We start from the raw sequence: 25,086 nt of genomic DNA, 5'->3' as shown, positions 1-25,086 counted from the left end.
AATGGTGGTTCTTCATTCTCCCAGTCCCTGCCTTTGCCTTCTGCGACTTGGGCTGTGCTGCTGGAGCTCTTGCCAGTGAAGACCGAGGCAAAGGTCATTGAGAACCTCAGCCTTCTCCATATTCCAGGTAGCCAGGTCCCCCCTTTCCTTCTGGAGAGGGCCTTCATCTTCTCTAGATCTCTTTTTATCACTTACATATCTATAGAAGTTTTTCTTGTTGCCCTTGATATCCCTGGCCAGATATAACTCTACCAGGGCTTTAGCTCTTCTAACCTGATCTCTGGTTACTTGGACAATCGCTCTGTATTCTTCTCAGGCTACTTGTCCTTGCTTCCACCCCCTATAGGCCATCTTTTTGTGCCTGAGTTGGTCCAGGAGCTCCTTGTTCATCCACGTAGGCCTCCTGGTGTTCCTACCAGACTTTCTCTTTGTTGGGATGCACCACTCCTGAGCTTGGAGGAGGTGATCCTTCAGTATTAACCAGCTTTCTTGGGCCTCTCTTCCCTCCAGGTCCTCGTCCCATTGTACTCTAGCGAGGAGATCTCTGAAGAGGCCAAAGTCTGCTTTCCTGAAATCCAGGGTAGTGAGCCTGCTATGCACCCTCCTTGCTTCTCTAAGTATCTTGAATTCTCCCATTTCACGACTGCTTCGGCCAAGGCTGTCCTTGAGCGTCACATTCCCCACCAGCCCTTCTTTGTTGGTGAGAACAAGGTCCAGCAAAGCACCTCTCCTCGTTGGTTCCTCTAATGTCGAGATGTTCTCATTATTGCTGAGCAGTGCTCACACAGTCAACACTTTCTGCTCCTCACACCACCCCACCAACGAGTAGGCTGGGGGTGCACAAGAATTTGGGAGGGGACAGAGCTGGGACAGCTCACCTCAATTTACCAAAGGGATATTCTATACCATACGGAGTAACGCTCAGCATATAAAGTTGGGAGAAGGAGGAGGAAAGGGGTGGGGGGAGGAAGGGCAGATATTCAGTGATGGCATTTGTCTTCCCAACTAACTGTTAGGCATGATGGAGCACTGTTTTCCTGGAGATGGCTGAACACCTGCCTGCAGATGGGAAGTGGTGAAGGAATTCCTTGTTTTGTTTTACTTGCATGCGCAGCTTTTACTCTACCTACTAAACTGTCTGTATCTCAACCCATGAGTTTTCTCACGTCTACTCTTCTGATTCTCTCCCCCATCCCACTAGGAGGTAGTGAGCGAGTGGCTGAGTGGTGCGTAGCTGCAGGTGGGTTTAAACCATGACATATTGCTAAGTGGCTTCTGCTAAAGAATGTTACGGTGTAACACTCTCTTTTATAAGAAATAAGGATATATAAACAACCAAATCTAGTCCTGGTACATGGATGACAACAACATATAATCCCAATCATAAAATTAATAAAGCTCCTTCTTCCAAAAAGATACTGGCTTTCTTGTCCTTGCTCTACATAGTAATAAATAGTGAAATCTTTTCATTACTAAGTTATCACTTAATACCTTTAAGATTTAAACGTATTTTTCCCAAAGCATCCTGCTTACTACCTATTATTAGAAACTTATTTTAAGTTCTTAAATGCCTTTGTATGTTACTCACACAATTTTTATGAAAATGTTTGGGACAAAAACTAGTGACAAGTATTCCAAACTTTCTAGCAAAGTTATTTTTAATAACTTAAAGTTACACAGGTACACAGAAAATGCAACAGTTTGATGCGTTTCCAACTGATGTGCCTGTCTCAAAGTTTCTAACTCCTCATTTAGATTCAGAAATTGAGAAAAAGTAGCAGAATTTTTGTTCCAACTGCTTTAACTGCATAATAGACTAGGTATGGAAAACTCCAAATCAAAAAAAGGATGCACCAGTAGAGAATATTGCTATGACCACTTAAACCGTTCTGTAAGCAAACATTTATGCAGGTTACCAACAGCAATGAAAATACAAATTTGCAAATGGAACTGATGCATAACGCAGTATGAAAATACATAGTTCAAGGCTCAACAGGTATTTTCATTTTCTTTGGCACAGTAGTTGTTTACCTGCCATCCATTCAATAAAGAGGTTATAGTTGCTCTTCTCACATGTAGCACCCAACATTCGAATAATGTTAGGATGGTTCAGATGACTCATCATCCTTATTTCTTCCCTCAACGCTTCAACTACCTCTTCTTGCTCAGATGATGTGTTCCTGACATACGTAACCTGTTTTGAAATATGGTATTCAGATTTATCTTACATAAATACCAGTCCTGTAACCCCCCCTTCAGTACAGTAACAAGAACAGATGGTATTCCATCCCTTTTCACCATCTGGAAATAGCAAGTGTTCTTTTATTTCAAGCCCCTTCAGCTGAGAACGTATCTCCACGTGAGACAGTCACAGAAAAGTTAAGAGTGATCTGGGAAAATATCAAGAAAGACCTCCCCAAGTATGGAGCAGGGAAACTTCCCTCTTCACTCTCCTCCACTTAAACTAGGAAAAAGGAATTATTTTTCTCAGATGTTGAAGGAAAGCAAGAAGGAAAAGACCTGAAATAGGATTCTGACAGAGTTGTTATTTTTAATATTTTTACTAGTTTAACCATACTATCTGTTTCATAACTAAACCTCTTAGCCCAGGAATGTCATGGTGCCAGGCCAGGGTGTGGGGAGCACACCAGAAGTCCTGTAATGGAACTGAAGCCAAGCCCAGCTCTGATCCATACTAAATCTGACATAACTGTATGCTGCAAGAATTGCCCCTGGGCATCAGAATCATCGTATCTCCAGGAGGAGCCTCAAGGATCACATGGTCAGGTCTACTCTTTCAAAAGCAAGAGAGTTTCAAAGGACCAATAGCTGATGACACATATTCTTTCCCTGAATAACTGTTTTGAAATTGCTTGGTTCCATAAGTTCATTCTAGAATTAGTGAGAAAATGTTAGGACTAAGATTCCCTCTATGTTGGTATCACTGATGCAGATCTAGGGCACTTTAAGTGTGAAAGATTTACTCACATCTAGTACCTTCAAAAATCTTGAGTGAAGCATGTGCATTTGGGCCTCTTTTCTCAGTCACACTTCCACATCTATTAATTTAAATATTAAAAGTACTTGCAATTTAAATATTAAAAATACTTGGCTGTTGGATCAGAGGAAACAAGCATTAAACTACATTTCCCCTGCTTAAACCATTTCACGAAAAAAATCTTGACGAACAAGGGGAAACTACTTTTAATAGCTACCTTGGAAATAGGGCACTGATTTGGAAACAAGAGATCTGGGCTCCATTCCTAACTGTCACTGATTTATGAACTCGATAAAAGTAAAAATGCATTTGAAGAGCTATGGAAGAAAATGGACATATAAAAAAAGTACAATATTTTCTTCATTTTAAGGAGAAGTGAAAAAAACCTGAAAATATTATGTTAATACCATGCACATAAAGATGACTTATGTGAGAACGCATGACAGGAAGCAGAGGAAGCAAGGAACACAAAAAGTTTGTGAGAGCAGAGAAATTTTGTATTTAATATTCCAAAGAAATATGGAAGAAGCAGCACAATATATTCAAGAAAGGAAGGTATTTGAGGTATTTACCTGCTTTACAGCCATTAACGTCCCCGTTCCTACATCCTGAGCTTGGTAACAGGAAGAGAAAGCTCCAAGACCAATTTGCTGTCCTTTAAGCCATTCTGCATCTTCTCTGTAATGGTGTTTTGCTTTGGTATGTCCAGGCAGGGTTTCTGGTGTCTGCAAATTAAATTCCAAACCAATTCCATGGTTATTAGCATGCATCTAAAATTCAGGCATTTTGCTAAGTTATGAAATATCCAAGCTTATATGCCTCTCCTCTCCCTTACAGTTCTTTGTACTGCATGTTATACATGTTTCAGCTGAGACCAGAACACCAGGGTATTCTGTAATCCACATACTCCTGCTGTATGTGAGAACAGAGCCTCCTCTATGTTACTACCTGAAGGTGAAAGGTAAGACTGAAGGACACGAATAGGAGCAAGACCTTTTTTTCTATACCTGATCTAACATCTAGTTAAAATTTTAGTTAGCACCTACGGTAAACACAACCAAAACAACATTATTTTATGCTTCACATGTTTTTACCTCATGCAAAAGATTGCAAATAAAACAGTCCTTTCTCTATGCTTATTTCTTGTTCTTTTTAAACCAGGACACAAACAAATACCTTTTTTCTGACTTCTAAAGTATCTCACATCTTCTCTGCCAAGATGTGCCGACAAGATCTCTTCCAACTCTGCCTTTTCTTTCAGAAAGTAGTTTGGTTTTGTACAATTGCCTTCTAAGTAAATCAGAACTAACACTCAGTACAGTTCTACTGCTGCTTAAAAACTTTGTTCTCAATTCCTGGTTTCCCTGCTTTTACACTTCCTTCTTTGCAAGTTTAAAGGTTGGTATGTGACACAATGTTTCTCTTCCAAATACCTTCTCTAAACTTGTTAATAAGCATGGAAGGATTCTGATAGCATCATCAACTTGTAGAGGGTTTATACTCCAACTCTGAGGAGAGGGTATTGAGTACCTTTGTGTTTTATACAACTTTGGAAATATAACAGCACCGCTTTATGAATTCACTGAACCTCAACTGAGACTTATGTTAAATTCCCAAATGTATACTTACATCCTGCTGAATGATTATGATATCTTCACCATTTTCGACCTGTAATTGGGGAATTATTGGCAGGGCATCTTGAGACGCTGACATGGCCATAGCAATAGCTAAAGCTTCCTCCTCTTCTGCTTCCATTTTTTCCTTGCATTTTTGATTATGATTTACATCATCTTTGTAAGTATCATCATTTTCTGCCCGCTCAGGAGAAAGAACTGCAACTTCAGACTTGAATGTAACTGTGCCATCGCTCGTTGGCATGGAGGCCTCGAGTAGGTCCTCAATACTGGAATTGAGCTCTGCATTAGCATCCAGTCGACATTTTTCATCTACTGGTGTGAACACTGTCTCTTCACTTGGTATAACTGCACTGCTGCTGCTACTACTATTGCCACCGCACTGTGAAATATCATTCAGGTCAAGTGTCATACTGGTTTTTGAGGTTTCCCCCTGCTTGTTCACATCACTTGGGGCGGGTCGTGATGGCTTTGGCCTGTGTATGTGACTGGATGGCAATGGCCTGGCTTGGGTAAAAACAGGAGAAAGTTTCTCTAGTTCTTTATTTTCAGAACAGTTTCTCTGAAACTGGAGAGAAAGTTTCCGCTGTGTTTGAGGAGAAGGTGAAGGGATTTTGCAGGGAACGAATCCCTGAGGTCTGAGTTTAGAGACATCTGTTACAGTGCCAGCTGGTACAGATGGGTTTGAAGGAGACAGAAGTGTTGGGAATAGTGACTGCGAATGACTAGATGAGGGAGAAGAGTTCAAACACTGACTGTGGGGCTTTCCTTTTGTTTGAATGGCTGGCTTTGGTTGCTCAGTGGTTACTGATGAAACAGGAAGTCCCACAGCAAGGCCAGCCAGTGTCTCAGAAATGTCCTCTGGACTGGCACTCGTTTTTTTATCACTTAAACCTTTCCCACATTTCCCTGATAACTGGACAGTATTGTTAGGAGTATTACTTTCTGTAGCTTCTGGAGAGTTATCTGGTACAGGCAGCTGCAAAAAGTCTTCATGTTGACATTCCCCAGAGTGCACTTCTTCCATGCCTAGCTGGATGGCTTCTGCAATTTCCATTTCATCTGCTATTGCCATCAGACGTCGACGCATCCTTGCATAATGACTTGAGCTTGTCGCACTCAACATTTCTAACAGCTTTACAAAAACATGGGGCACTCTTGCCACCATTCTTGCTGCATTCAAAAATACTCTCCGCGATAATTTACCAACCATTGAATGGGAATTGTCAATCGACTGCAAGGCGAAAGTTAAGAGGGAGAGAAGTTTCTTATACCTAAAAAGAAGAAAAGAGGTGTTTTATACACTGATACGCTCTAGTTAACTAATGCCACGAAAGTAATTTCAAGATAATATATTTAGCTGTCAGTTCTGCAGTAGAAAGGAGTCTTACTGCTGCACTGGTGCCTCAAAATTGATTCACAGATCAGAAGTTTTAAAAAAAGGCAACCATTTACTCCATAAATTAAGCATGCTTTTGCATATAAATATATATATATATATATTTTAAAAATAAATTAAAACAACTATTTAAAAAAAAAAATCACCACCAACGCATTCAACTACGAAGAGTAATAGTCACATAGCATAAGCAAGTACCTGTCTACTACGGTATCAGCCTGTAAAACATCTCCACAGACAATGTGGGGATAAAATTCACCAGGAAATTCCAACAGAAGTCTGTCTATCAGACAAAGTCGCCCCAGTAGCGCTTGCCAGTTGCTAGATTCAGTTTGGGTTCCAAGAATACAATTTAAGACATAATCAACACCACCTATACCAATGGACCCTATAAAAAAAGTTGATAAAATAAGGATTAGATTACGTTCACCATCTAAATTCTGATTGAAATGAAGATCAGAATTGTATCATACAGAAATACACATTGTGTGCCCAAATTACCCTCCTTCCAAACTGCTGATATACTGTTCTCTTTGCCATGCTGATATTGGATAAATCCTGTATTAAAATTTGAAACACTTCAGTATATTTGCTTGTGCTTATAATTCAATTACATATGAGCTATTATTACCAGATTTAAGTATTTCTCTGCCAACTGCCAGCTCGCCTGCTTGGCCTTTACACATCTCCAATAGCGTTGAGACTGAAAGTTGACTTGTTCGACTGTAATAAATTAAAACAAAAAATAAGTCTTAGCAGATACTTTCAAGGAAAAATATTATAATAATTATATTTCAATAACCAATAGCTTGGAATTGTGCATGGAAAATTGTTTCACATCACTTTACTCCAATACATTTCTACAATCTTCTATGTAAGCTACCAGTAGTTATGACATTTTTCATAATGATACTTCCAGAAATGTTATGTGTATCACTAAGAAATAAACAAAAAGCCCAAATAGGACCTCATCCTCTTGCAAAAACAGGCCAAATTCAGGAATCTAGCAACAAAAAGCATCAGTTCTATTTCACTTCTTCCTTTAACTTTAGGTGTTCTATTGCTAGACTATTACCGGGGCAACTCTAGCTGCAGATTCAGAAGCAATGCCGCATAGGAACTAATCCTAAAGAGACAAAAATTAAGCTGGTGGAATTCTGCATCTAGTTTACAATACAGGTGAAGAAATTGTCAGTCTGGCAGAACAAACAGGGTAGCTTGGGACAGGAAGACAAGCCAGAAATGCCAAAGGCATTCACTCAGAATAGCCATCTCCTAACATTACAGTACAAATACAAAGTAGCAGTGTTATGTTAACACATCATGACAGATGTACAACAGCTTTTGTTGAAGCAGGAAACACGCATGATTAGTACTTTCTGCCTGCTGAAAGGTGAGTCATGAGAATTAGACCAAAGCAGTATCAATTGAGATGGAGGGGATGGCTGATGACTGCAACTAACATCCTCCTTCATTTTAAGGGGGAAAAAAAGGCCTAATGAAAGCTGAGTGTCATTCAAGATCTGTAAATGCTGGGAAAAAAACCAATCAGGCACCTTCAAAACCTACATCTTTCAAGACAGAAGTTTGTTGGTAGCAATCAGACTTGAACAAAAACATATTTATACTTATGATCCACACATTTTATTTCACCACCAACTAGAGATGATCTGCTAGTTCCACATAAACAGCAAAAAAAGGAAGCTTCAAGACACTTCAAGTAACAATCAAAAACGAATTTGAAGTTCATGAGGCATCATACCTGTTGGCATCTGCACATTTAACTAATATAGTCTCCACAACTGGCTTGAGAAGTCGCTGCAGTTTAGTCCTCTCTGCCAAAGTATGACAGGGGGTATATACCAGCATGGCTCTTAAAGTTTTCTAAGAGAAAGGAAAAAAGCAAGACATATGAAATCAAGTTAGCTCCACAATTTTTTTTTTTTAAAGAGTTGCAAACAGTTTTACATAAATTGCACTCAAACCATCAGTGAAATAGTCAAAGGATAAATACCTTCCTACATATTCACTAATAGAGTCAGTCGTGTATTCCAGGAGACTGGAAAGAACTTACTGTTAATACTTTGCACTGTAGAAAACATTTCCTTATGTTTGGCCAGTGGAGTCAGGCCATTTCACTCTTGCTGAGGGCTTTGTTCATGTCACTTTCAGATGATGGTTAAAAGTCAAGTCATCAGTGGTGCTCAACAACAATTACTAAGATTCCTGACTTCATGTATCTCCTCCCTTTCTCTCCCCTTCAAAAATGAAGTAACTTTGAAATTACTAGAATACAAGTAGTAAACAACTACTTACTAAAGCAGCAACATACACTTTGTAGACAGGGTCAGCACAGACCATGGACAGCACACTGCAGCAGGATTCCACCACCACATCTCCTGAGATACTGGTCTGAGATGACCCACTAGCTGCTCCCAGAGCTCCAGCACTTGTGTTGTTTCCATTGCTACTTCCGGAATTTCCAGTGCTTTCACCATTAGCCAGTAATAGAGCACCACTAACATCATGGGAAAGACGTCTAAGTGCCATTTCTCGTATATTCCAGTTTCGAGAAAACAAGCAGCCAACTAACTCCATTCCAAATACCTGCCAAGGAAAAAGCAACATTACAAGAGTCAAGCTGAATAATACTGCAACTTAAGTAACTAAGAAGAGCCATTAATAGCAGTAAAGAAATGTTTCCAGTGAAAAATCATTTTAAGTAGTCTGTCAGCAAAAACATGTCAAAAGCTATGTACGGCCTCTTAAAAAAAGATTCTGTGATAGAAATGAAACATCATAAACAGTAAGTCATCAGCTCCCCAAAAGCTCTGATAAGAGAAGCGGGAAGATGACTGCATGGATGGTTTCATTCACTCTGAATTGTAATTATTCAGTCTGGAGTTTGTTTCTAGACAACCTGGGAAACTACAGACCAGTCAGCCTTACCTCTGTGCCAGGTAAAATCATAGAACAGATTCTCCTAGTAGCTGTACTAAGGCACATAAAAAATAACCAAGTGGTTGGTGACAGCCAACATGGCTTCACTAGGGGCAAGTCGTGCCTGACTAATTTAGTGGCCTTCTACGACAAAGCTACAGCGCTGGTTGATGTGGGTAAAGCAACGGATGTCATTTTCCTGGACTTGTGCAAGGTGTTTGACACTGTACCACATGACATCCTTGTCTCTAAAATGGAGAGACACAGATTTGACAGATGGACCACTCGGTGGATAAAGAACTGGCTGGATGGTTGCACTTAAAGAGTTGTGGTCAATGATGCGATGTCTACATGGAGACCAGTGTCAAGCGGTGTCCCTCAGGGGTCTGTTCTGGGTCCAGTGCTGTTCAACACCTTTGTCAGCGACATGGATGATGGCATTGAGTGCACCCTCAGTAAGTCTGCCGACAACACCAAGCTGTGTGGTGCCATGGACTCCCTTGAGGGAAGAGATGCCATCCAGGGGGACCTTGACAGGCTTGAGAATTGGGCCAGTGCAAACTGCATGAGCTTCAACAAGTCAAAATGCAAGGTCCTTCACCTGGGTCAGGCCAATCCTAGGCACAAATACAAACTGGGCACAGAGTGGGTTGAGAGTAGCCGTGAAGAGAAGGATTTGGGGGTGTTTATAGATGAGAAGCTCAACATGAGCCGGCAGTGCGCTCATGCGGCCCAGAAGGCCAACCGCATCCTGGGATGTATCAAGAGAAGTGTGGTCAGCAGGTCAAGAGAGGTGATTCTCCCCCTTTACTCTGCTCTTGTGAGACCCCACCTCGAATACTGCGTCCAGTTCTGGTGATCCCACCATAAGAGAGAGACAGATTTGTTGAAGCGTGTTCAGAGGAGGGCCACAAAGATGATCCAGGGGCTGGAGCACCTCTGCTACGAGGACAGGTTGCGGGAGCTGGGATTGTTCAGCCTTGAAAAGAGAAGACTTCGGGGGGACCTAATAGCTGCCTTCCAATACCTGAAGGGAACTTACAGGAAGACTGGGGAGGGACTTTTTACAGGAGTGTCCACTGATAGAACAAGGGGAAATGGGTTTAAGTTGAAGGAGAACAGATTTAGATTAGATCTTAGGAAGAAATTCTTCAGTATGAGGGTGGTAAGACTTTGGAATAAATTGCCCAGAGAAGTTGTGGATGCCCCCTCCCTGGAAGTGTTCAAGGCCAGGTTGGACGGAGCCTTGAGTAGGCTGGTCTAGTTGAGAGGCGTCCCTGCCCATGACAGGGAGGTTGGATTAGATGATCTCTGAGGTCCCTTCCAGCCTATGCCATTCTATGATTCTACGATTGATACAAACAACCCTGAAACCAAGGTCTGGCTATACCAGACAAAAATTATAGCAGAAAGATAGGCAATACAAGTTCTCCCACTTTTAAGTGTGTGACCCCCTCCTCAGCTGAATCCGTCTTTAGACTCTAGAGGTTACTTAGATCATTCGGCTTCTGCAACAACTTGGGTAACAATAAGTGCCAACTGTGTATTTATGTGACACTTGCACAACCAAAAAATAGAGTTAAGAATACTACATAAGGGTATAGCATATATATACTACTACATAGACCCTTAAAATGAGGCCTGAGATGAAGTCCTGAAAACCCAGTAACTGAAACCCCAGTTAAAACAAGATGGAAAAACCTTCTCTTCTGATGCAAGTCAAATATAGTTCTTTCCAATAATAACCAATCATAAACCTGCTGGGATTCAGAATAAATTTTTGAATTGTTGATCTGACAAACCTAGCAAAACAGTTCAAAATCAGTTTTTACATCTGAAGGTTCTTTTAAAAATTACCTGAATCCATGGCTCAGCTAAATCTTTATAGGCAGAAGGGATCTGCTGGACCCCATAATGAGTAAGGTTAAAACTGCTATCTTGGGTTCTTCTCTGTGATCCAGCCGTAGGTTGCTGCTGAGTTTGTTGCTGAACCACACGTAGAACAGAAGAATCCACAGGGCTTGGCAATTCATGACTATGGATTAACAACAAATAATGTGGATTAACAAACGAAACATTCACCGAAGTAAATATTTCAGCGTATTTAGGAACATTAAATACAGTCTAATATTAGGAACATTAACAGGGGTCTTCCCTCAAGGGGGCCTACAAGAAAGATGGGGAGAGGCTGTTCAGGAGGGCCTGTTGTGATAGGACAAGGGGTAATGGTTTTAAAATAGAGGGAGGTAGATTCAGATTGGATATCAGGAAAAAATTTTTTACCAGGAGAGCTGTAGAACACTGGAACAGGTTGCCCAGAGAGGTGGTGGATGCTCCATCCCTGGAGACGTTCAAGGCCAGGTTGGACGAGGCCCTGAGCAACCTGATCTAGTTGGAGATATCCCTGTTCCTTGCAGGGGGCTTGGACTAGATGACCTTTGAAGGTCCCTTCCAGCCCTAACCATTCTATGATTAACTAACAGACAGACAGTTTGTTATACATAGACTGTATCCTTACCTATAGAAATCATGAGATCTCCATTTAGATCTACAAAGAGGACATATAAGTGGCTCTCTGTTTCTTCTGCATTCTTCTGCCCCTGGAATACAGCAACAGGAAAATACGTACTTCAGTTTTACAGTGTATAAAACACAGAAGATGCCATTACTATTTTTAAGTTTTACTGAAGAACGTTAGTTTCAGGATAAACAATTCTGAACTAAGCTATCTGGAGCAGCCTGATTAATACGAGCATTTACATATTTTGCATGCATAAATGCTTTGGTTTAGCACTACAATTAATATTAAAAGTTATGAATTGAAATGGAGTTCTTTTCGTACCTCAAACATAGGTAATACTTTTTCAGAAGTATTAAAATACGGGAGATGGAATTTTATTTGTTAAAGCAAGCGATAACTATTTATATACTTTATTTAATGTAGTGTGGAAGTATATTCTATAATTCACTATATAATCCTAGCTGACAGTAGACGACTTTCATGCATTCTAATGACAAGTCACAGGGGGCTAAAAGTCTGTTTCTAATCTTGCTCTAATTGGATATAATCTTTCCACTTAGGTAAAAGAGGCTCCAACCTCTAGCCTTGCAGTTAACTTTTCTCAAAGCATCAAATTACAAACTCGATTTGTGAATAACTGAAAAAATAAGGCATATCAATAATAGCCCAATGACAACAAACTCTCACAAAGAACTACCAGTCATCACTTCAGAGCAGGTTTCTGTTTTTTACTTTTAAAACAAACAAGAACCCCAACAAAACCACAGTAAGTTACAGTACTTTTGCATGTTTAGAACCACTTGAAATTAACAATAAAGATGACAACATACATATTGACATGCAATGGTGGTGTAATTTGTTCCTGCAGCCATCTTCACACACAGTTAGGCTCTCTTCATCCAGCATGCCTAGCAAACAAATGGGGCACATCTGTTCTTCTTCATCCTTCATACTATAAAAATAAGATATTTGTGATTGTAAAAGTGGCATACAAGAATTCAGAAGACTTTAACAGTGCAAAAAGATAAACTTCCAGTTTGAAACAGTCATTTCTGAATAATTATTGGCTATTCATGAATCAATCTCCTAAATCTTGGTCTGAATAAGTAAGCAACAAAATTTTTAGAAGCACTGAGTACAGACAACAATGTTGAAATGAAAGGGAAAGTAACAAAACACGTCACATCTTTTCAAACTAGGTCAGATACCAATTAGAGACTGAAAGGCCCAGCCTTGGGCACTTACTTTTTTTTTTCCCCTAAGGCTTCTTTAAACAAACCACCCTTTGCTTTTTTACTTATTTGGTTTTGAAAAACTAAGAATTTGTTATATTTTGAAAGCTACCCACGTTACTTTTCCCATCACACTCCTTACAGAGTACTGAATTACAAGGTAGTCTTCAGCCCATTAGAGAAAACTGTAAATACTATTTGATGAGCACATGCAAAACGAAAAAAATTAACGGAAGATAACAGCCACTCAAGAATTTTCTGCCACTAACAGAAATGGATGCAACTGATTCACATGAACACTAATATACCTACATGTCACAAGTAGATTGAAAAAAAAAAACCCAACATTTTCCAAGTTTTACATGTTGCTTCCATTTTATTTACTCCACCTCAATTTTTAAATGGATATAACGCTTATGCCGAAAAAATTATTCTAAATGTAAAAAATAGGTAGTGAAAACCACAGATTTTAATATCCTGTAATACTGTTTAAGCGTGCAAAACTCTTTTACTATTCATATCAAAAATCTAAATTATAGTTGAAGCGTGTCCACAAGTTTGGAGGAACTGTTCAACAATATATTTTTAAAATAAAATTTGTATACACATCATTTCTATACATATATATTCACTTCTATTTCCTTGCAAATGTTGACACTATTTTTCTTCCATTGAAAAATGCACAAGATAAGCTTACAGTGAAAAATTCATTTCCACAGCGTGTACAGTAACACAAGTATTAAATTAAAGCTTATTTTTGAAGAATTAGGAGTAAACTAAAAATGACTGCAAGTCACAGTAATTATCAGAACTGACTGATCTTTTATCTCAATAAATCTGATGCTCAGTGTTCTCCAATACTTATATCAGGCAAGATTAGACTTGCACAAAATGACAACTTATCTCATTGAACCAGTAACGCTAGACACTAATCATCAAGCCTACTGGCAAACAACTGAAAAAAAACCCTTTCATCCTGTCAAAAATGAGAACTAATGCAGTGAAGTTCATAATAGTGAAGCCATTTCTACAAAAAAAACATTTTCCTTCACAAGGTATCTATATTAAAGGAACTGGCTTGCCAGATAAGTAGTTCCAGAGTAGATTATGCATTTAACTGCTTTGTTTATGCAATTTGTCTAGTGACACAATTTGGAAAAATAACTAGAAGACATGTGAAATTAAGGCCACAATCTGCACATCAGAATTCTAAACCTATCTGACAATATTAATCTAACTATATGCCTATTATCACAACGTAACGTATCAAGGTACTCCTGACGTTAGCTTTCACTTCACACAGAAGAAAGCCTCAGTTTAGGTTGCCTTCTGTGGTTTGATCTCTCTAGAAGATGTCTGGTTCACCCACTAACCAAGCACAAATCACTTATTCAAAAAACTAACCAATATCTTTTCAAAATCAAGGAAAACAACATGCAAAAGCACTCAAGTACTAGAAGTCAGGGGGAAAAAAACCCATCAAAGAATCAGATGTCACTTAAAACTGATAAATAAGGCATTGTTTAATATTGTATGAACTATAAAAATCATAATAGTTTAATTGCTCCCTTTGAATAATTTAATCACCCACTTTACAAGAAGTGTTTAAAAGAAATATATGCTTACTTATGTTCATATGCTTACACAAACACAGTTCATTTACCCAAAAATTTTTCAGTATACTCTCATAGGCACAAGCATTTCTTCAAAGGAGGACAAGAGAAAAAGAAAAACCATGTTTCTTCGTTTGTCAACGCTTGCACAAGAGCTGTATTTGAACAAATACACACAAATAGGTTTCCAAAGTTCATATATGCTTCAGTCTTGCACTTACATTTCAAAAGTTTGTTTCCCAAATACTTAGAGTCAAAAAAATTCTTTTCACAACCATTTTTCAAACAAGTTATAAAGCAAATATGCCCACTTGGAGCCATGGCGACTAATGTATGCTTGACACAATTGTTTGCAAATACAGAGACTTAACGTGGCTTGAAATGAAAGTAGCCTTGAACAAAAAGAATGTAGGTGATTCTAAACCTCCAAAATTAGAAGAAAACTACAGAATAAAGCTTTTAAGTCCTTTAGAAAAATACTAACCTGTTTTCTGAACTAGATGTAGAAGTACTAGATGATGACAATGTATGAGAATTTGACATGCGTGAGACAAACTTCTGGATGGTGTTACGAGATGGAGCTTTGATCCTCGAGCTACGCCTACTGTGATATTTCTGGAACAAACTCTCAACCTAACATCAGAAAAAGATAGCAACAGTCGTATTTATGCTACAAATAGCTTGTAATTAAAAACAATTATCACTGAAGCTTAACTACTGCTAAAAAAAATACTTATTCACCTTCACAATAATGAATTAGCAGTAGCAGCAGCAGGAATTTCCTAAGTCTTACTAATAAACAAATCACAAGACACATTTTACAAGAAAAACTTATTTGCTTATTTTTAGTAAGTAATAGCTTTAAATATACGCACAATTTTACTTCTGAAAACCCTCGTTCTATTTACCTTTCAGCTAATCAATGAGAGAGATATAGAAATTTGAGTAGAAAATCCAAGATTTGAATTACTTACTAAACTACAGCTCCCTACTACTCTTTTAGTTATGTCTTATTTGCAGCTATTTTTTTTCCTACTTATAGAGCTCCTGGGACTGAATTAAAGATACAATTAAAAACATATATTCTTGTTGCTCTGAAAAGCAAGTTTTCAGCATTTTTAAGATAACGTCCTAAAGATTTTTACCTATTTTAGAATTGTCATAAGTCTATTAGACATCGATTACCTCAAAGTTCTTCAGTGTCTTTCTCCAAAGCATTGGGTCTGAGGGTTCAAGCTGGAACACCCGCAGCATAACAAACAGCAGATGAATACAAAATGTCCCACGGCCACAGCTACAAGTCTGCCAAGAAAAGTATATGCTAAGGCTCTACTGAATTGATAATTTTTCCACATTTAAGGGCACCATAGAACATATACTACCCCCACCAAAAAAACCCACCTAGTTTCTGCAAAATATTTCATATATAGGCATAAATATCTTATTACATGGCCTTATAGAAAATGTGAATTCCCAAAATACTATTCAGGAATATATTATGGAAAAGCAGATAAGTACTACTCTAGTTTTCAATTTACTTTTTTCTCCCCCCATCTTTTGAATTTTTTTAACATCAACTGAAGTTATTGCTACGCTTCATACTAGTAGTACTAGATGGAATTTATGCTTATAGTCATCGTATATCCATAACGTGACTGCAATCTAACTTAAATGAGATGCTTTTGTTTACTCAAAAACCTAGATGTGCCCCAATGCAGTGTCACATTAGGACAAAGAAAGTCTACGAAAAGGACCTCACTATTAGTACTAAGGAAATTATCACACCATTAGTGGAATTATGTCATGTACTTGTAATTTAATATACCTGATGAATGTAGGGGTGTATATATAGAGGAGATAAAGCGTTTCAGAGTAAGAGACTAGGAAAATGAAGTGGTCAAATTTTAGCCAAAAATATTTAAGATATATAATTCAGAGCCACTTCTAGGAATGAGAAATATATAGGACAATAGTAATTACTTCCAAACTAGAGTTTGCTGTTGTTTTTTTTTTAAATGAGAAACTACAGACAAAGCTAATATACTTGCCACATATTTGACAAAATACAGGCTGATCATTATATTAAATAAGGAAATCAACCATTATATTAAATAAGCACAGATTACAACTTTTAAATACTACTTTATAGAACTGTTGGTGACTAACTTGGAAAACTTCAAAACCAAATTAGGTCAAGATTAACTATACATTAATAAAAGCTACAGACAACACAAAAACGTTCTCTACCTGAGGCCCAATAAACACTCTGTATTTATTATCAGGGCTGTCTCCTCCAATTAAGAAAGAGTTGGGTCCTATCTGCTGCAGCAGGTACAGCCTGGCTCGCATAACTTTGTTGACACGACGATTTGTTTCCTCAGGGCTGTATGGAGAGAAGCCATCTGGAGACGGGGCTCGTCGAGGTGGTGTTATTCGTCCACTCTGAAACTACATAAGCAGTTCCATCATAAGCATTGCCAGGACAACAGGAAGTTCAATTCGGTGTCAGGATTTTCTTTTCCTCTCCGAACGACACAGAGTAAGAGAGTGTCCAAAACCTGACACTACTACAACCCGCCTAGACTATACGACTTTAAAAGGATTACTTTTGCTTTCAGAATTCGAGGGCAAAAGAAAAACTGGAATTTTGTCTGACATCATGACAGAAAATGAGTCTTAAATTGCTTCTGTTTTCAAGTCTTCATTGGATGCCTTACTACATTACTATGGAATTAGCAAGTATAATTCAATGATAAGATAATCATAGAATAGTGACTCAATACAGGAAATTATTGTATAAGGTTATAATGCTAATGTATTTCATAAATGAAGAAATCTTACCACTATAGTTTACAAAAGGGAATATACAGTAAGTGAGTAATAAAAGCCTATGAAATTTCAGAGAAAAGGAAAAAGGATACAGTTTCCTCTCCTTTGCACAATTAAAGCAACTTTCAGCTCCGGACAGGGTTTTTTGTTTTGTTTCTCCATCATCAAAAATTCAATGGCCCAAATCTTTTACTAAAATTGTCTTCATTTAAATTCTTCACATTTGTAACATTATGAGATACTGTCATGGTTTGATGTGGTGGGGGGGAGGTCCGGGTGGCAGAAGCTGCCCATCACACCGGACTCCCATCCCCCTCGGGGTTTGAGCCGATCGGCGCCTCTGCGAATTGCCCTATTTACGTCGGACAAAGGAACCGGAAAGGTGTGTGCCTTTGCCCAGGAGTGAGGAGAAGGGAGGGGGGTACGGCCCCTGCTCATGGCGCCCAGCTGGGCCGGGCTGGTGCCTGCTCCGTTGAGGATGGCCACTCGGAGGAACTTGGGAAGAGCTCCGCTTGGGGAACTCAGCGAGAGCTCCGCTCCCGGGGTGCCCGCCGGGCCAAGTTCACCCAGAAAAGACTGAGATCTGAGACAAATGGCCACACAGATCATCCAGGTCAGTGAAGATGGAACAGAACAATGTGTGCCGCGGCTGAGTCCCCCTTGCAAGTGGCCCTTTTGCAACAAGTCCTCGGTGGAGCAAGCAGAGACTCACTCGCAGCCCGTGGAGGATCCATGTCGAGAAGAGATGCCAGAGCCTGAGGACGGTATGCATCTAGAGTCCGTGGGATGACCCCCACTGATGGGGAGGTGTTTCGTTAAAGGAGATGCCTGAGCCTGAGACGATTGTGGATCATGGGCACAGGTCGAGGCGCATTTACACATTTAAAGTCTGTACAGAGACGCATTTAAGGTCGATATGACGACCGACGCCGGAGCGCATTTAAAGTCTGTATGATGACCCACGCCAGAGCGAGTGGCTACGACTCCTTAAAAGCTCAAGACTGGTAAAGCCTGCACTTGGGGCAATCCGATGGGGTAAGGATTGCATCCCAGCAGGTAGGACCTCACGCTTTCGCCGTGAGTAGGGGATCCACTGGAGCAAGGGACAATGGTGTAAGGACTCCTTCTCCTTTACGAGAAGCGTCAGTAACAACTTGGAATGAACTGACCTGCACTCCCCCATTCCCTGCCCCACTGCGCCGCTGAGGGGAGGAGGTAGAGCTGGGAAGAAAAGGCAAAGGGGGGGAGTGGTGTTGTTTTTAAGATCTGGCCTTGTTTTCTTGTTATCCTCTCAAGTAACTGCTTTCGTTTGCTTTTCTCTTTGTAGGTAGCTGTTAATAAACTGTTTCGCTTTAAGAAAACAGCCTCTTTTGCCCGGGACCGTGGTTGGTGGGTGCTCCTCTGTTCCTGTCTCGACCCTCAGCTCTTTTATTATATTTTTCTCCTCTCCAATTCACTGGAGTAGGAGAGCTGCGTGGAGTTTAGTTGCCGGATCAGCCTAACCCACGACAGATGCATTAATAGCTCTGTCTGTTTTCAAATCTTCTGGTTTGATTTTTATCCACTTCAAATTTTACTTTATGATGCAGGTTATAATTGAACCACTGACCATCAGTTAAGGAAAAGTTCGCCTGAACTTCAAAAGTTTTTCATGTGAAAGGTTAATATAAAACAAAGAAAAACAATCATGTAAAAATGGATCAAAGGCTAAATTAGATAGTTTAGTGGGTTGTTGTGGTTTTGGTTTGGTTTCTTTCCTAACCTTTTAATTTCTCTTGTCAAGAGGAAAGGAACTGTGCTGCAACACTACAACTTGTCATATTTATCCCTAGTTCAGAGGAATGGCAGTCTATGTTTTAGTTGATTTCGGAAACCTTGTTTAGAGTAGTGAGGCAACAAAAGCAACTGATCTTATTCTTACCCTAACTGCACCATGAAGTTGTAGACAAGTCAACTGAAGCTCAACTGTGGATAAGCATTTTTATAACAAGCAAATCCACTAGATACTATTGCTCAAATCACTATATTCTTTATCTTTAATGAAGCCAGTTACTATTGCTTATAACATTCTATTCCATATCTTCTCAAATGTAATGATTGAGATTTTAGTCTTCTAATAACGCACTTACCTAAATCTTCCCTAATCTCTATGTAAAGATCACTTCTGGAATAGAGGATCACAAATAGCATTATCAGTAATGCTTTTCTGCAGGGATCTTAATCCAGTCAATCATCCTATCCCCAGTGGAATATATTTGCCTGAAGAACTGACAAAAAAACTACAGAAAAATAACACCAAGCTACTAAAACCTCCTCATGCAATTGAAGCTAAGACTACATACACGTCTTCACAACTAAATACCTTACATTTCCTCATTTATTTCCTAGAAATAGAAATTGAAAGCAGGACTGAATTAAAAAGAAAACATATATCTAAGAGTAGAGAATAAAATCCCACACGTGAAAAATATAACACGAGATATGCTTTGTGTGTCTCCCTCATGTGATGCCCTGTCATAACCCCTTTGTATCATCATCTGGCCCTGTATAGGGAAGATTAACTCCTCTACAAGCAAAAGATTGCAGAATATAGCCAAATTAAAAATTACATCACAGCTTGCAACTTACAGGCACTGGAGATACCCTTTTTCTTCTAACACCTGGTGATTCAGATTTAACTGTCCTAGAGGATGATGAAGAAGAGCTACTAGGAGAAGGACTACGTCTTCCTTTCTGTGTAGGTGAAGAAGCAGTGCTTTGTCCTTCAACTTGAGGTTCCAGAGAGAGTTTGCTCATTTCTGATCCATCTCCTTTCCCAGGCATAGGTTTCACCACCTTGCAGGAATTAAACCACGTGTTAGAATTACAAATTGATCATTTTACACTAAAGCTAAACAAATTAATCAAAACCAGCTTTGCTAGCATTGTATAATTAAACCATTATTCAGACATGTAAAGTCTGCATATTCCCTAGGTTGTAGCATTAACATTTAATAGGCATTATCTTGTTAATCTATGCACAAAACAAAAGTAAGAACCTTTTTCCTGTCCATTCAGCTTATATTAGCTGTGGCAGCAAGCGATTTGATTCTCCACGTACTCATAGAATCATTGAATAGTTTGAGTTGGAAGAGACCTTAAAGGTCATCTAGTACCAAGTCCCCTGCCATGGGCAGGGACACCCTCCACTAGGTCAGGTTGCTCAAAGCCTCATCCAACCTGGCCTTGAACACTTGCAGGGATGGGGCATCCACATCTTCTCTGGGTAACCTGTTCTAGTGTTTCACCACCCTCAGTGAAGAATTTCTTCCTTGTATCTAACATAAACCTACTGTACTTCTGTAACTGTCATTCATTATATCTCTAAGGACAGCATTTCCCCTATGTGGATAGCAGGAGCCACACCAATTTTTTTCTACAGGCATTGTCTGCTTATTACGAGCTATAATGCTGGATCCATCTGTTATATAAAGTACCAGCTGAGAAATACTAGGGTTGCACTTTCTACAGCACAACACTTGTTGCAAAGTAAAAATTACTTTAAACCTGGAGGCAATGCAGCAAAATCAAGGCGTGCTGCACCCTGTAAGAACCACACCCAGGTTTTCTGCTTGCCATATAAGTAAAACAGCTACCCTGCATCTGGTATCTGAGCTAATCACTGCACACAGTGCTGCCCTACATGAACAGGCTCACGTCCTCTAGCAGAGTGAGTACAAACTCTTCTAATACAGTACTTACTCTGTTGCACTAACACTGAATTTTGACACTGAGGTACAGAATAATTCAAGACAACTTTCAGCTGCCTGCCCCTCAGACCCACACAATGCATGAGAAGATTAAGGCCCCTGGGAATCAAATTAAAAGCAAATGTATTGCAAACCTGAATTTTTCAAAAATCTTTGTTGCTACGTTTTTTAAATATACTACCACCTGATTATAAAAGTGAACAAGACAAAAGCGGTGCAGCCTTTTTTTTTTTCCTCCTACTGATTACTGTAACACTTTTTCTTTCCTGGAAGGTCAGAAGGCAAATTCACGTGCCTATGGACAAGTTACAGTTATTAGCTGCTAGGGCTTGAAAACACTCAAAATGTAAAATAGTAGCAATTGAGAATCTGGGTTGCATTTAAAAAAACCCAAATAGCATCAAGGGTTGCATTTAAAAAAAAAACAGTAACCTCAAGGGAAATGAGCTGAGCAGGCAAACAATTTCAAGCTATGCAGTAATCAAGACGCATTTAAAATTTTTCAATGTAACAACTGTTTTGAGTTATTTGACCCTTTGAGGTATTGCTTTTTCGGTGCACTTACAAATATTCTCAATGTTCTTTCTCATGACGAAGTTACCAACAGAACCCTTTTATTTCTGTTCTAGCAGAGCTGCCCCCAAACATTTGTTTACTGCATCTGATGATCTTAGCTTTAAATTAGCACTTTCATCAACTGGTACACAGGAGTCACACTGGTACACGTGATTCATATCGATCAACACAACTACACTCACAGGTAAGTAATTGCTATTAATTAACCAGCATTGTACTGAACAGAACTGTCTATGCTTAACAATCTCCAGCTTTGATCTGCTCGCCATTTCTTAAAACCGCTTCTGAGCCATTTATACAAAAGCATTACCTGAAAGGCTAATAGAACATCTGGCTTCCAAAGTTTAGCAGAGCTGAGATTTGTGTGGAGGAGTTACTCAGATCTGGTTTTTTTCTGGTTCTTTTAAGATGGCATTTTGTTTTTTCAAGTAGCAAAAATTCCGTACACTTCCATCATGATATGTAGAAAACGTCAACACTTTCAAACTAAGGAAAAGTGTAGTTATGAAAACCCTAAGTACCAAGAGAGCATAAGGCACTATAGTGCAGTTTGCCTCAAGTTTTTACCTCACGAGCAGGAGCTACTTCAGTTGTTGACATTAGAGGGCAGTGTTGTCACAGTTATTTTATACTACACGATCAGCCGCACAGCTGTATGCTTTTTTCCTCAAAAACAAAGCCTAACAAATGTGTACATTTCAGAAAGTCAGCCACAGTTTCCTGTTAAACAGCTCATGAAAAATGAACAGGAAGACCATAATTAAGGGTATGCAAATTGTTAAGATAAAGAGGTTTCTAATAGAAAGAAATCTAAGGGATTTTTATTTGTAATAGCTGTTACAGATATTGCCCTTCCATCGGTGCCTCTTACCACAGGGCCTCTCCTACTTCTTCTTTCCAGCCATTCATGCTTCCAGGCTGGCATACACGTTGCCTTGAGTTTTTCCCTGATCATGCGCTCTTCTGGGCGGTCATCCATCTTCTGCAACCCCCTTAGGGTTTCTTTGTTCTCCATGTCACGACTACAGTAAAGAAAAAGTCATAAATACAATTATTTTTAGTTAGAGCATAATACAACAGCATTCTTAAACTTTGTGCCATCTTCTTCTCCCTCTCCTTACAGTGCAGCTACTAAAACACTACTTCCAACTGACTGCAGCAAGTCTAAGAGTTACGACTGATTTGCTAGCCTGCTGTTTGCAGCACACCTGTTTTGAGAGCTCTCTCTTTATAACGTGTGTACTGTTTGTAACACTGGACACCTAGTAAAAAGGAAGGTCTTGGCAAATATTAAACTAATGCAGAAACTACCCTATATGTCATGGTATTCACCAAAAGTTTCACAAGAGTTGTGATGGTTCACGCATTCCTTGGCCATTCAAAGCTTGCAATCTCTACTTTAAAACAATTTACAAAATTAATATAAATTAATGGTGAAAGTTTTAATCTTCATAGAATGTACAAGCATGAAATTATATATGTAGTGTCTCTTCCTATACGTGAACTCTTCCTCAATAAAGAGGACTTGTAAACTAACACACAGTAAGTATGTTTAAGCTGGACACAGAAGTCATGAAAGTAAGGCTAGCGGCCTTGGGAGCTGCTTTCTGAGTGACTGATGACTCAAAAGCACTTCAAGTCAGCTATAATTATAGCAAAACTCACAGCAAGTTTGTATCTGTAAAATGAAAGTGTAATCCATCTGGGCTTGTACTTTCTTGACCTACAGCAAAGTAGTTGCTTGTGATTGCTGGCAACAACAAAAAAAGCAAAAAATACTGTCAGACACTGAAAAACAAACATGAACAGTCTGGAATATTTCCTGATTCTGTTGAGCTATCTGCTAAATCACCAGGAAAACCAGATGATCCCTACTCATCTTGAAGTTAGCTGTCTTTAAAAATAAGCAAGCTTGATTAAGCTGACTCTCTGAATGAAATCTGATTTCGAAAATAAAATCACCACTTAAAGTGGAAGATAGGCTATATAATAATATAGTTACAACTGCTGCTTTCAAGCATGCAGTCTTCAGCTTGTAAAATACTTAGCTATGCAGTTAAAACTACATTTACATAATGTATGATGACCTACAACATACTCCCTGTAACATTCATTGCAACAAGATGATGTTAAAACTACAATTTCTATCTTCATCAGCAGTGTACTGCAAAGGCTCATTTATCACAAATCTCTACTTAGAAAAATGAGTTTTCAGTGGTCAAAAGTACTCCTGTTATTTTTTTTTTCCTCTCATTGTAGAGACAAAGGAAATAAAGTATTCTGAGGCAGGAAATAACTCTTCCTGTTCAGTGCTCAAACGTAATAAGCAGATGGATATTGTAAACAAAATGTTTTCTTTCAAGCAACATCTAAACCTACTGTTAATAACTGATTTTACACACTTAGAACCATGTCTAGCGATTAAAGACTTTAAAATGTTTATAAATAGAAACGCAATCCATCTAAGAATTAATGTTTTTCAGAGGTTACGCGTTAATGCTTCCTTGACTTCAAAACTAATGCAAATGACAAAAAAATATTGTTGTCCCAGCACTGAATTCCATACTATTGCTTTCTAGAGGGGAAAAAAAAAAAATCCAGTGATAATTCATGAAAAACAAAGATATTACAGCAGCAGGTGGAGTCCAAATGGAGAATGTGCCAAGAAGTTCAAAACGGGGGAAAAACTAGTGTGTAAAAAAGGGTCAACTTTACTTTTTTCTTTTCCCCTCAGTAAAAAAAAAAAAAAAAAAAATCAGTTCAAAGATAAAAATCTTTGCGTAAGAACAGTATAGCTCTGAAATAATACAGGTGCAAGTTAAAAATACAGCGTTACTCTGGTTTTTATATTAGTTATTCCACAGCATGAACAATATCAGTTGCATGAATATTTTGTATACAAGACAGAAAACACTAACCCAGCAGCGAAAGAACGACAGAGTATTTCATTTGTTCATATTACCACAATTAACTTCCCAATTGATATAAAAAAAGGCTTTTAGAGGCACTTGGACTTGAATTCATGAACAATGTAATACAACAGCAGAGGCTTCACAATCCGTGCTTGTTCTCTAAAAAGCAGAAGCGACTATCTTCCTCTCATGTGACAGCTAAACCAATCTACTCTCGCCTGCACAAAGAACTCTTATGCTTTTCTTCCATGCAGGTGGGAAAGACCAACCGAGCCTGAAAGCTTTTGCTTAGTAAATCAGTTATCTTTGTGCAGAATTTAATTATTATGTGTATTTTTATAGAACAGAGTTTCTGAAGTGCTCAAGAAAACTTCATATTTTAACTCAAGTTTGGTTAGAATTTTTATTAAATATTCTTGTACTGTTGGATCTGTAGGAAAAAAAATATTTGTCCTGTGACTGCACAAAGCTCCTGCATACTGCAGGACATCCTCCTCACTTTGTGGCCCTGAACCTGCAGAGTTTTTTAAGTTATTGTTTTTCTAATCTAAAGTAAACCCCCTCATCTATTCCAAGCGAGCTGAAGTTTCCTACGTGACACTAGAGTGTCAGTCTCCATTTCACTCTACCTCAGCACAAAATAAAAATAACAAATCCAGAGCGTATTCCACTGAGAACTTGAT

General features: G+C 38.9%; 1 protein-coding gene across 1 annotated transcript in view; it reads right to left on the bottom strand.

Annotated features, from left to right (window-relative positions):
* Positions 1–25,086, bottom strand: part of MAP3K1 (mitogen-activated protein kinase kinase kinase 1) — a 68,780-nt gene that overhangs the window by 5,487 nt on the left and 38,207 nt on the right. Inside the window, exons 2-16 of the mRNA XM_086628905.1 lie at positions 22,363–22,513; positions 19,795–20,001; positions 16,585–16,785; positions 15,523–15,639; positions 14,822–14,970; positions 12,323–12,444; positions 11,490–11,571; positions 10,829–11,006; positions 8,348–8,638; positions 7,794–7,915; positions 6,663–6,754; positions 6,230–6,419; positions 4,628–5,906; positions 3,571–3,723; positions 2,032–2,194 (exon numbers count right to left, since the gene is read on the bottom strand). Coding sequence (XP_086485031.1) covers positions 2,032–2,194; positions 3,571–3,723; positions 4,628–5,906; positions 6,230–6,419; positions 6,663–6,754; positions 7,794–7,915; positions 8,348–8,638; positions 10,829–11,006; positions 11,490–11,571; positions 12,323–12,444; positions 14,822–14,970; positions 15,523–15,639; positions 16,585–16,785; positions 19,795–20,001; positions 22,363–22,513 — 3,497 coding nt within the window. The remainder of the gene's footprint in view (positions 1–2,031; positions 2,195–3,570; positions 3,724–4,627; positions 5,907–6,229; positions 6,420–6,662; positions 6,755–7,793; positions 7,916–8,347; positions 8,639–10,828; positions 11,007–11,489; positions 11,572–12,322; positions 12,445–14,821; positions 14,971–15,522; positions 15,640–16,584; positions 16,786–19,794; positions 20,002–22,362; positions 22,514–25,086) is intronic.

This window comes from Tauraco erythrolophus, chromosome Z (genome assembly GCF_009769465.1).
Source record: "Tauraco erythrolophus isolate bTauEry1 chromosome Z, bTauEry1.pri, whole genome shotgun sequence".
Classification (NCBI taxonomy): Eukaryota; Metazoa; Chordata; class Aves; order Musophagiformes; family Musophagidae; genus Tauraco; species Tauraco erythrolophus.
This window is presented reverse-complemented; position numbering and strand designations above follow the sequence as displayed.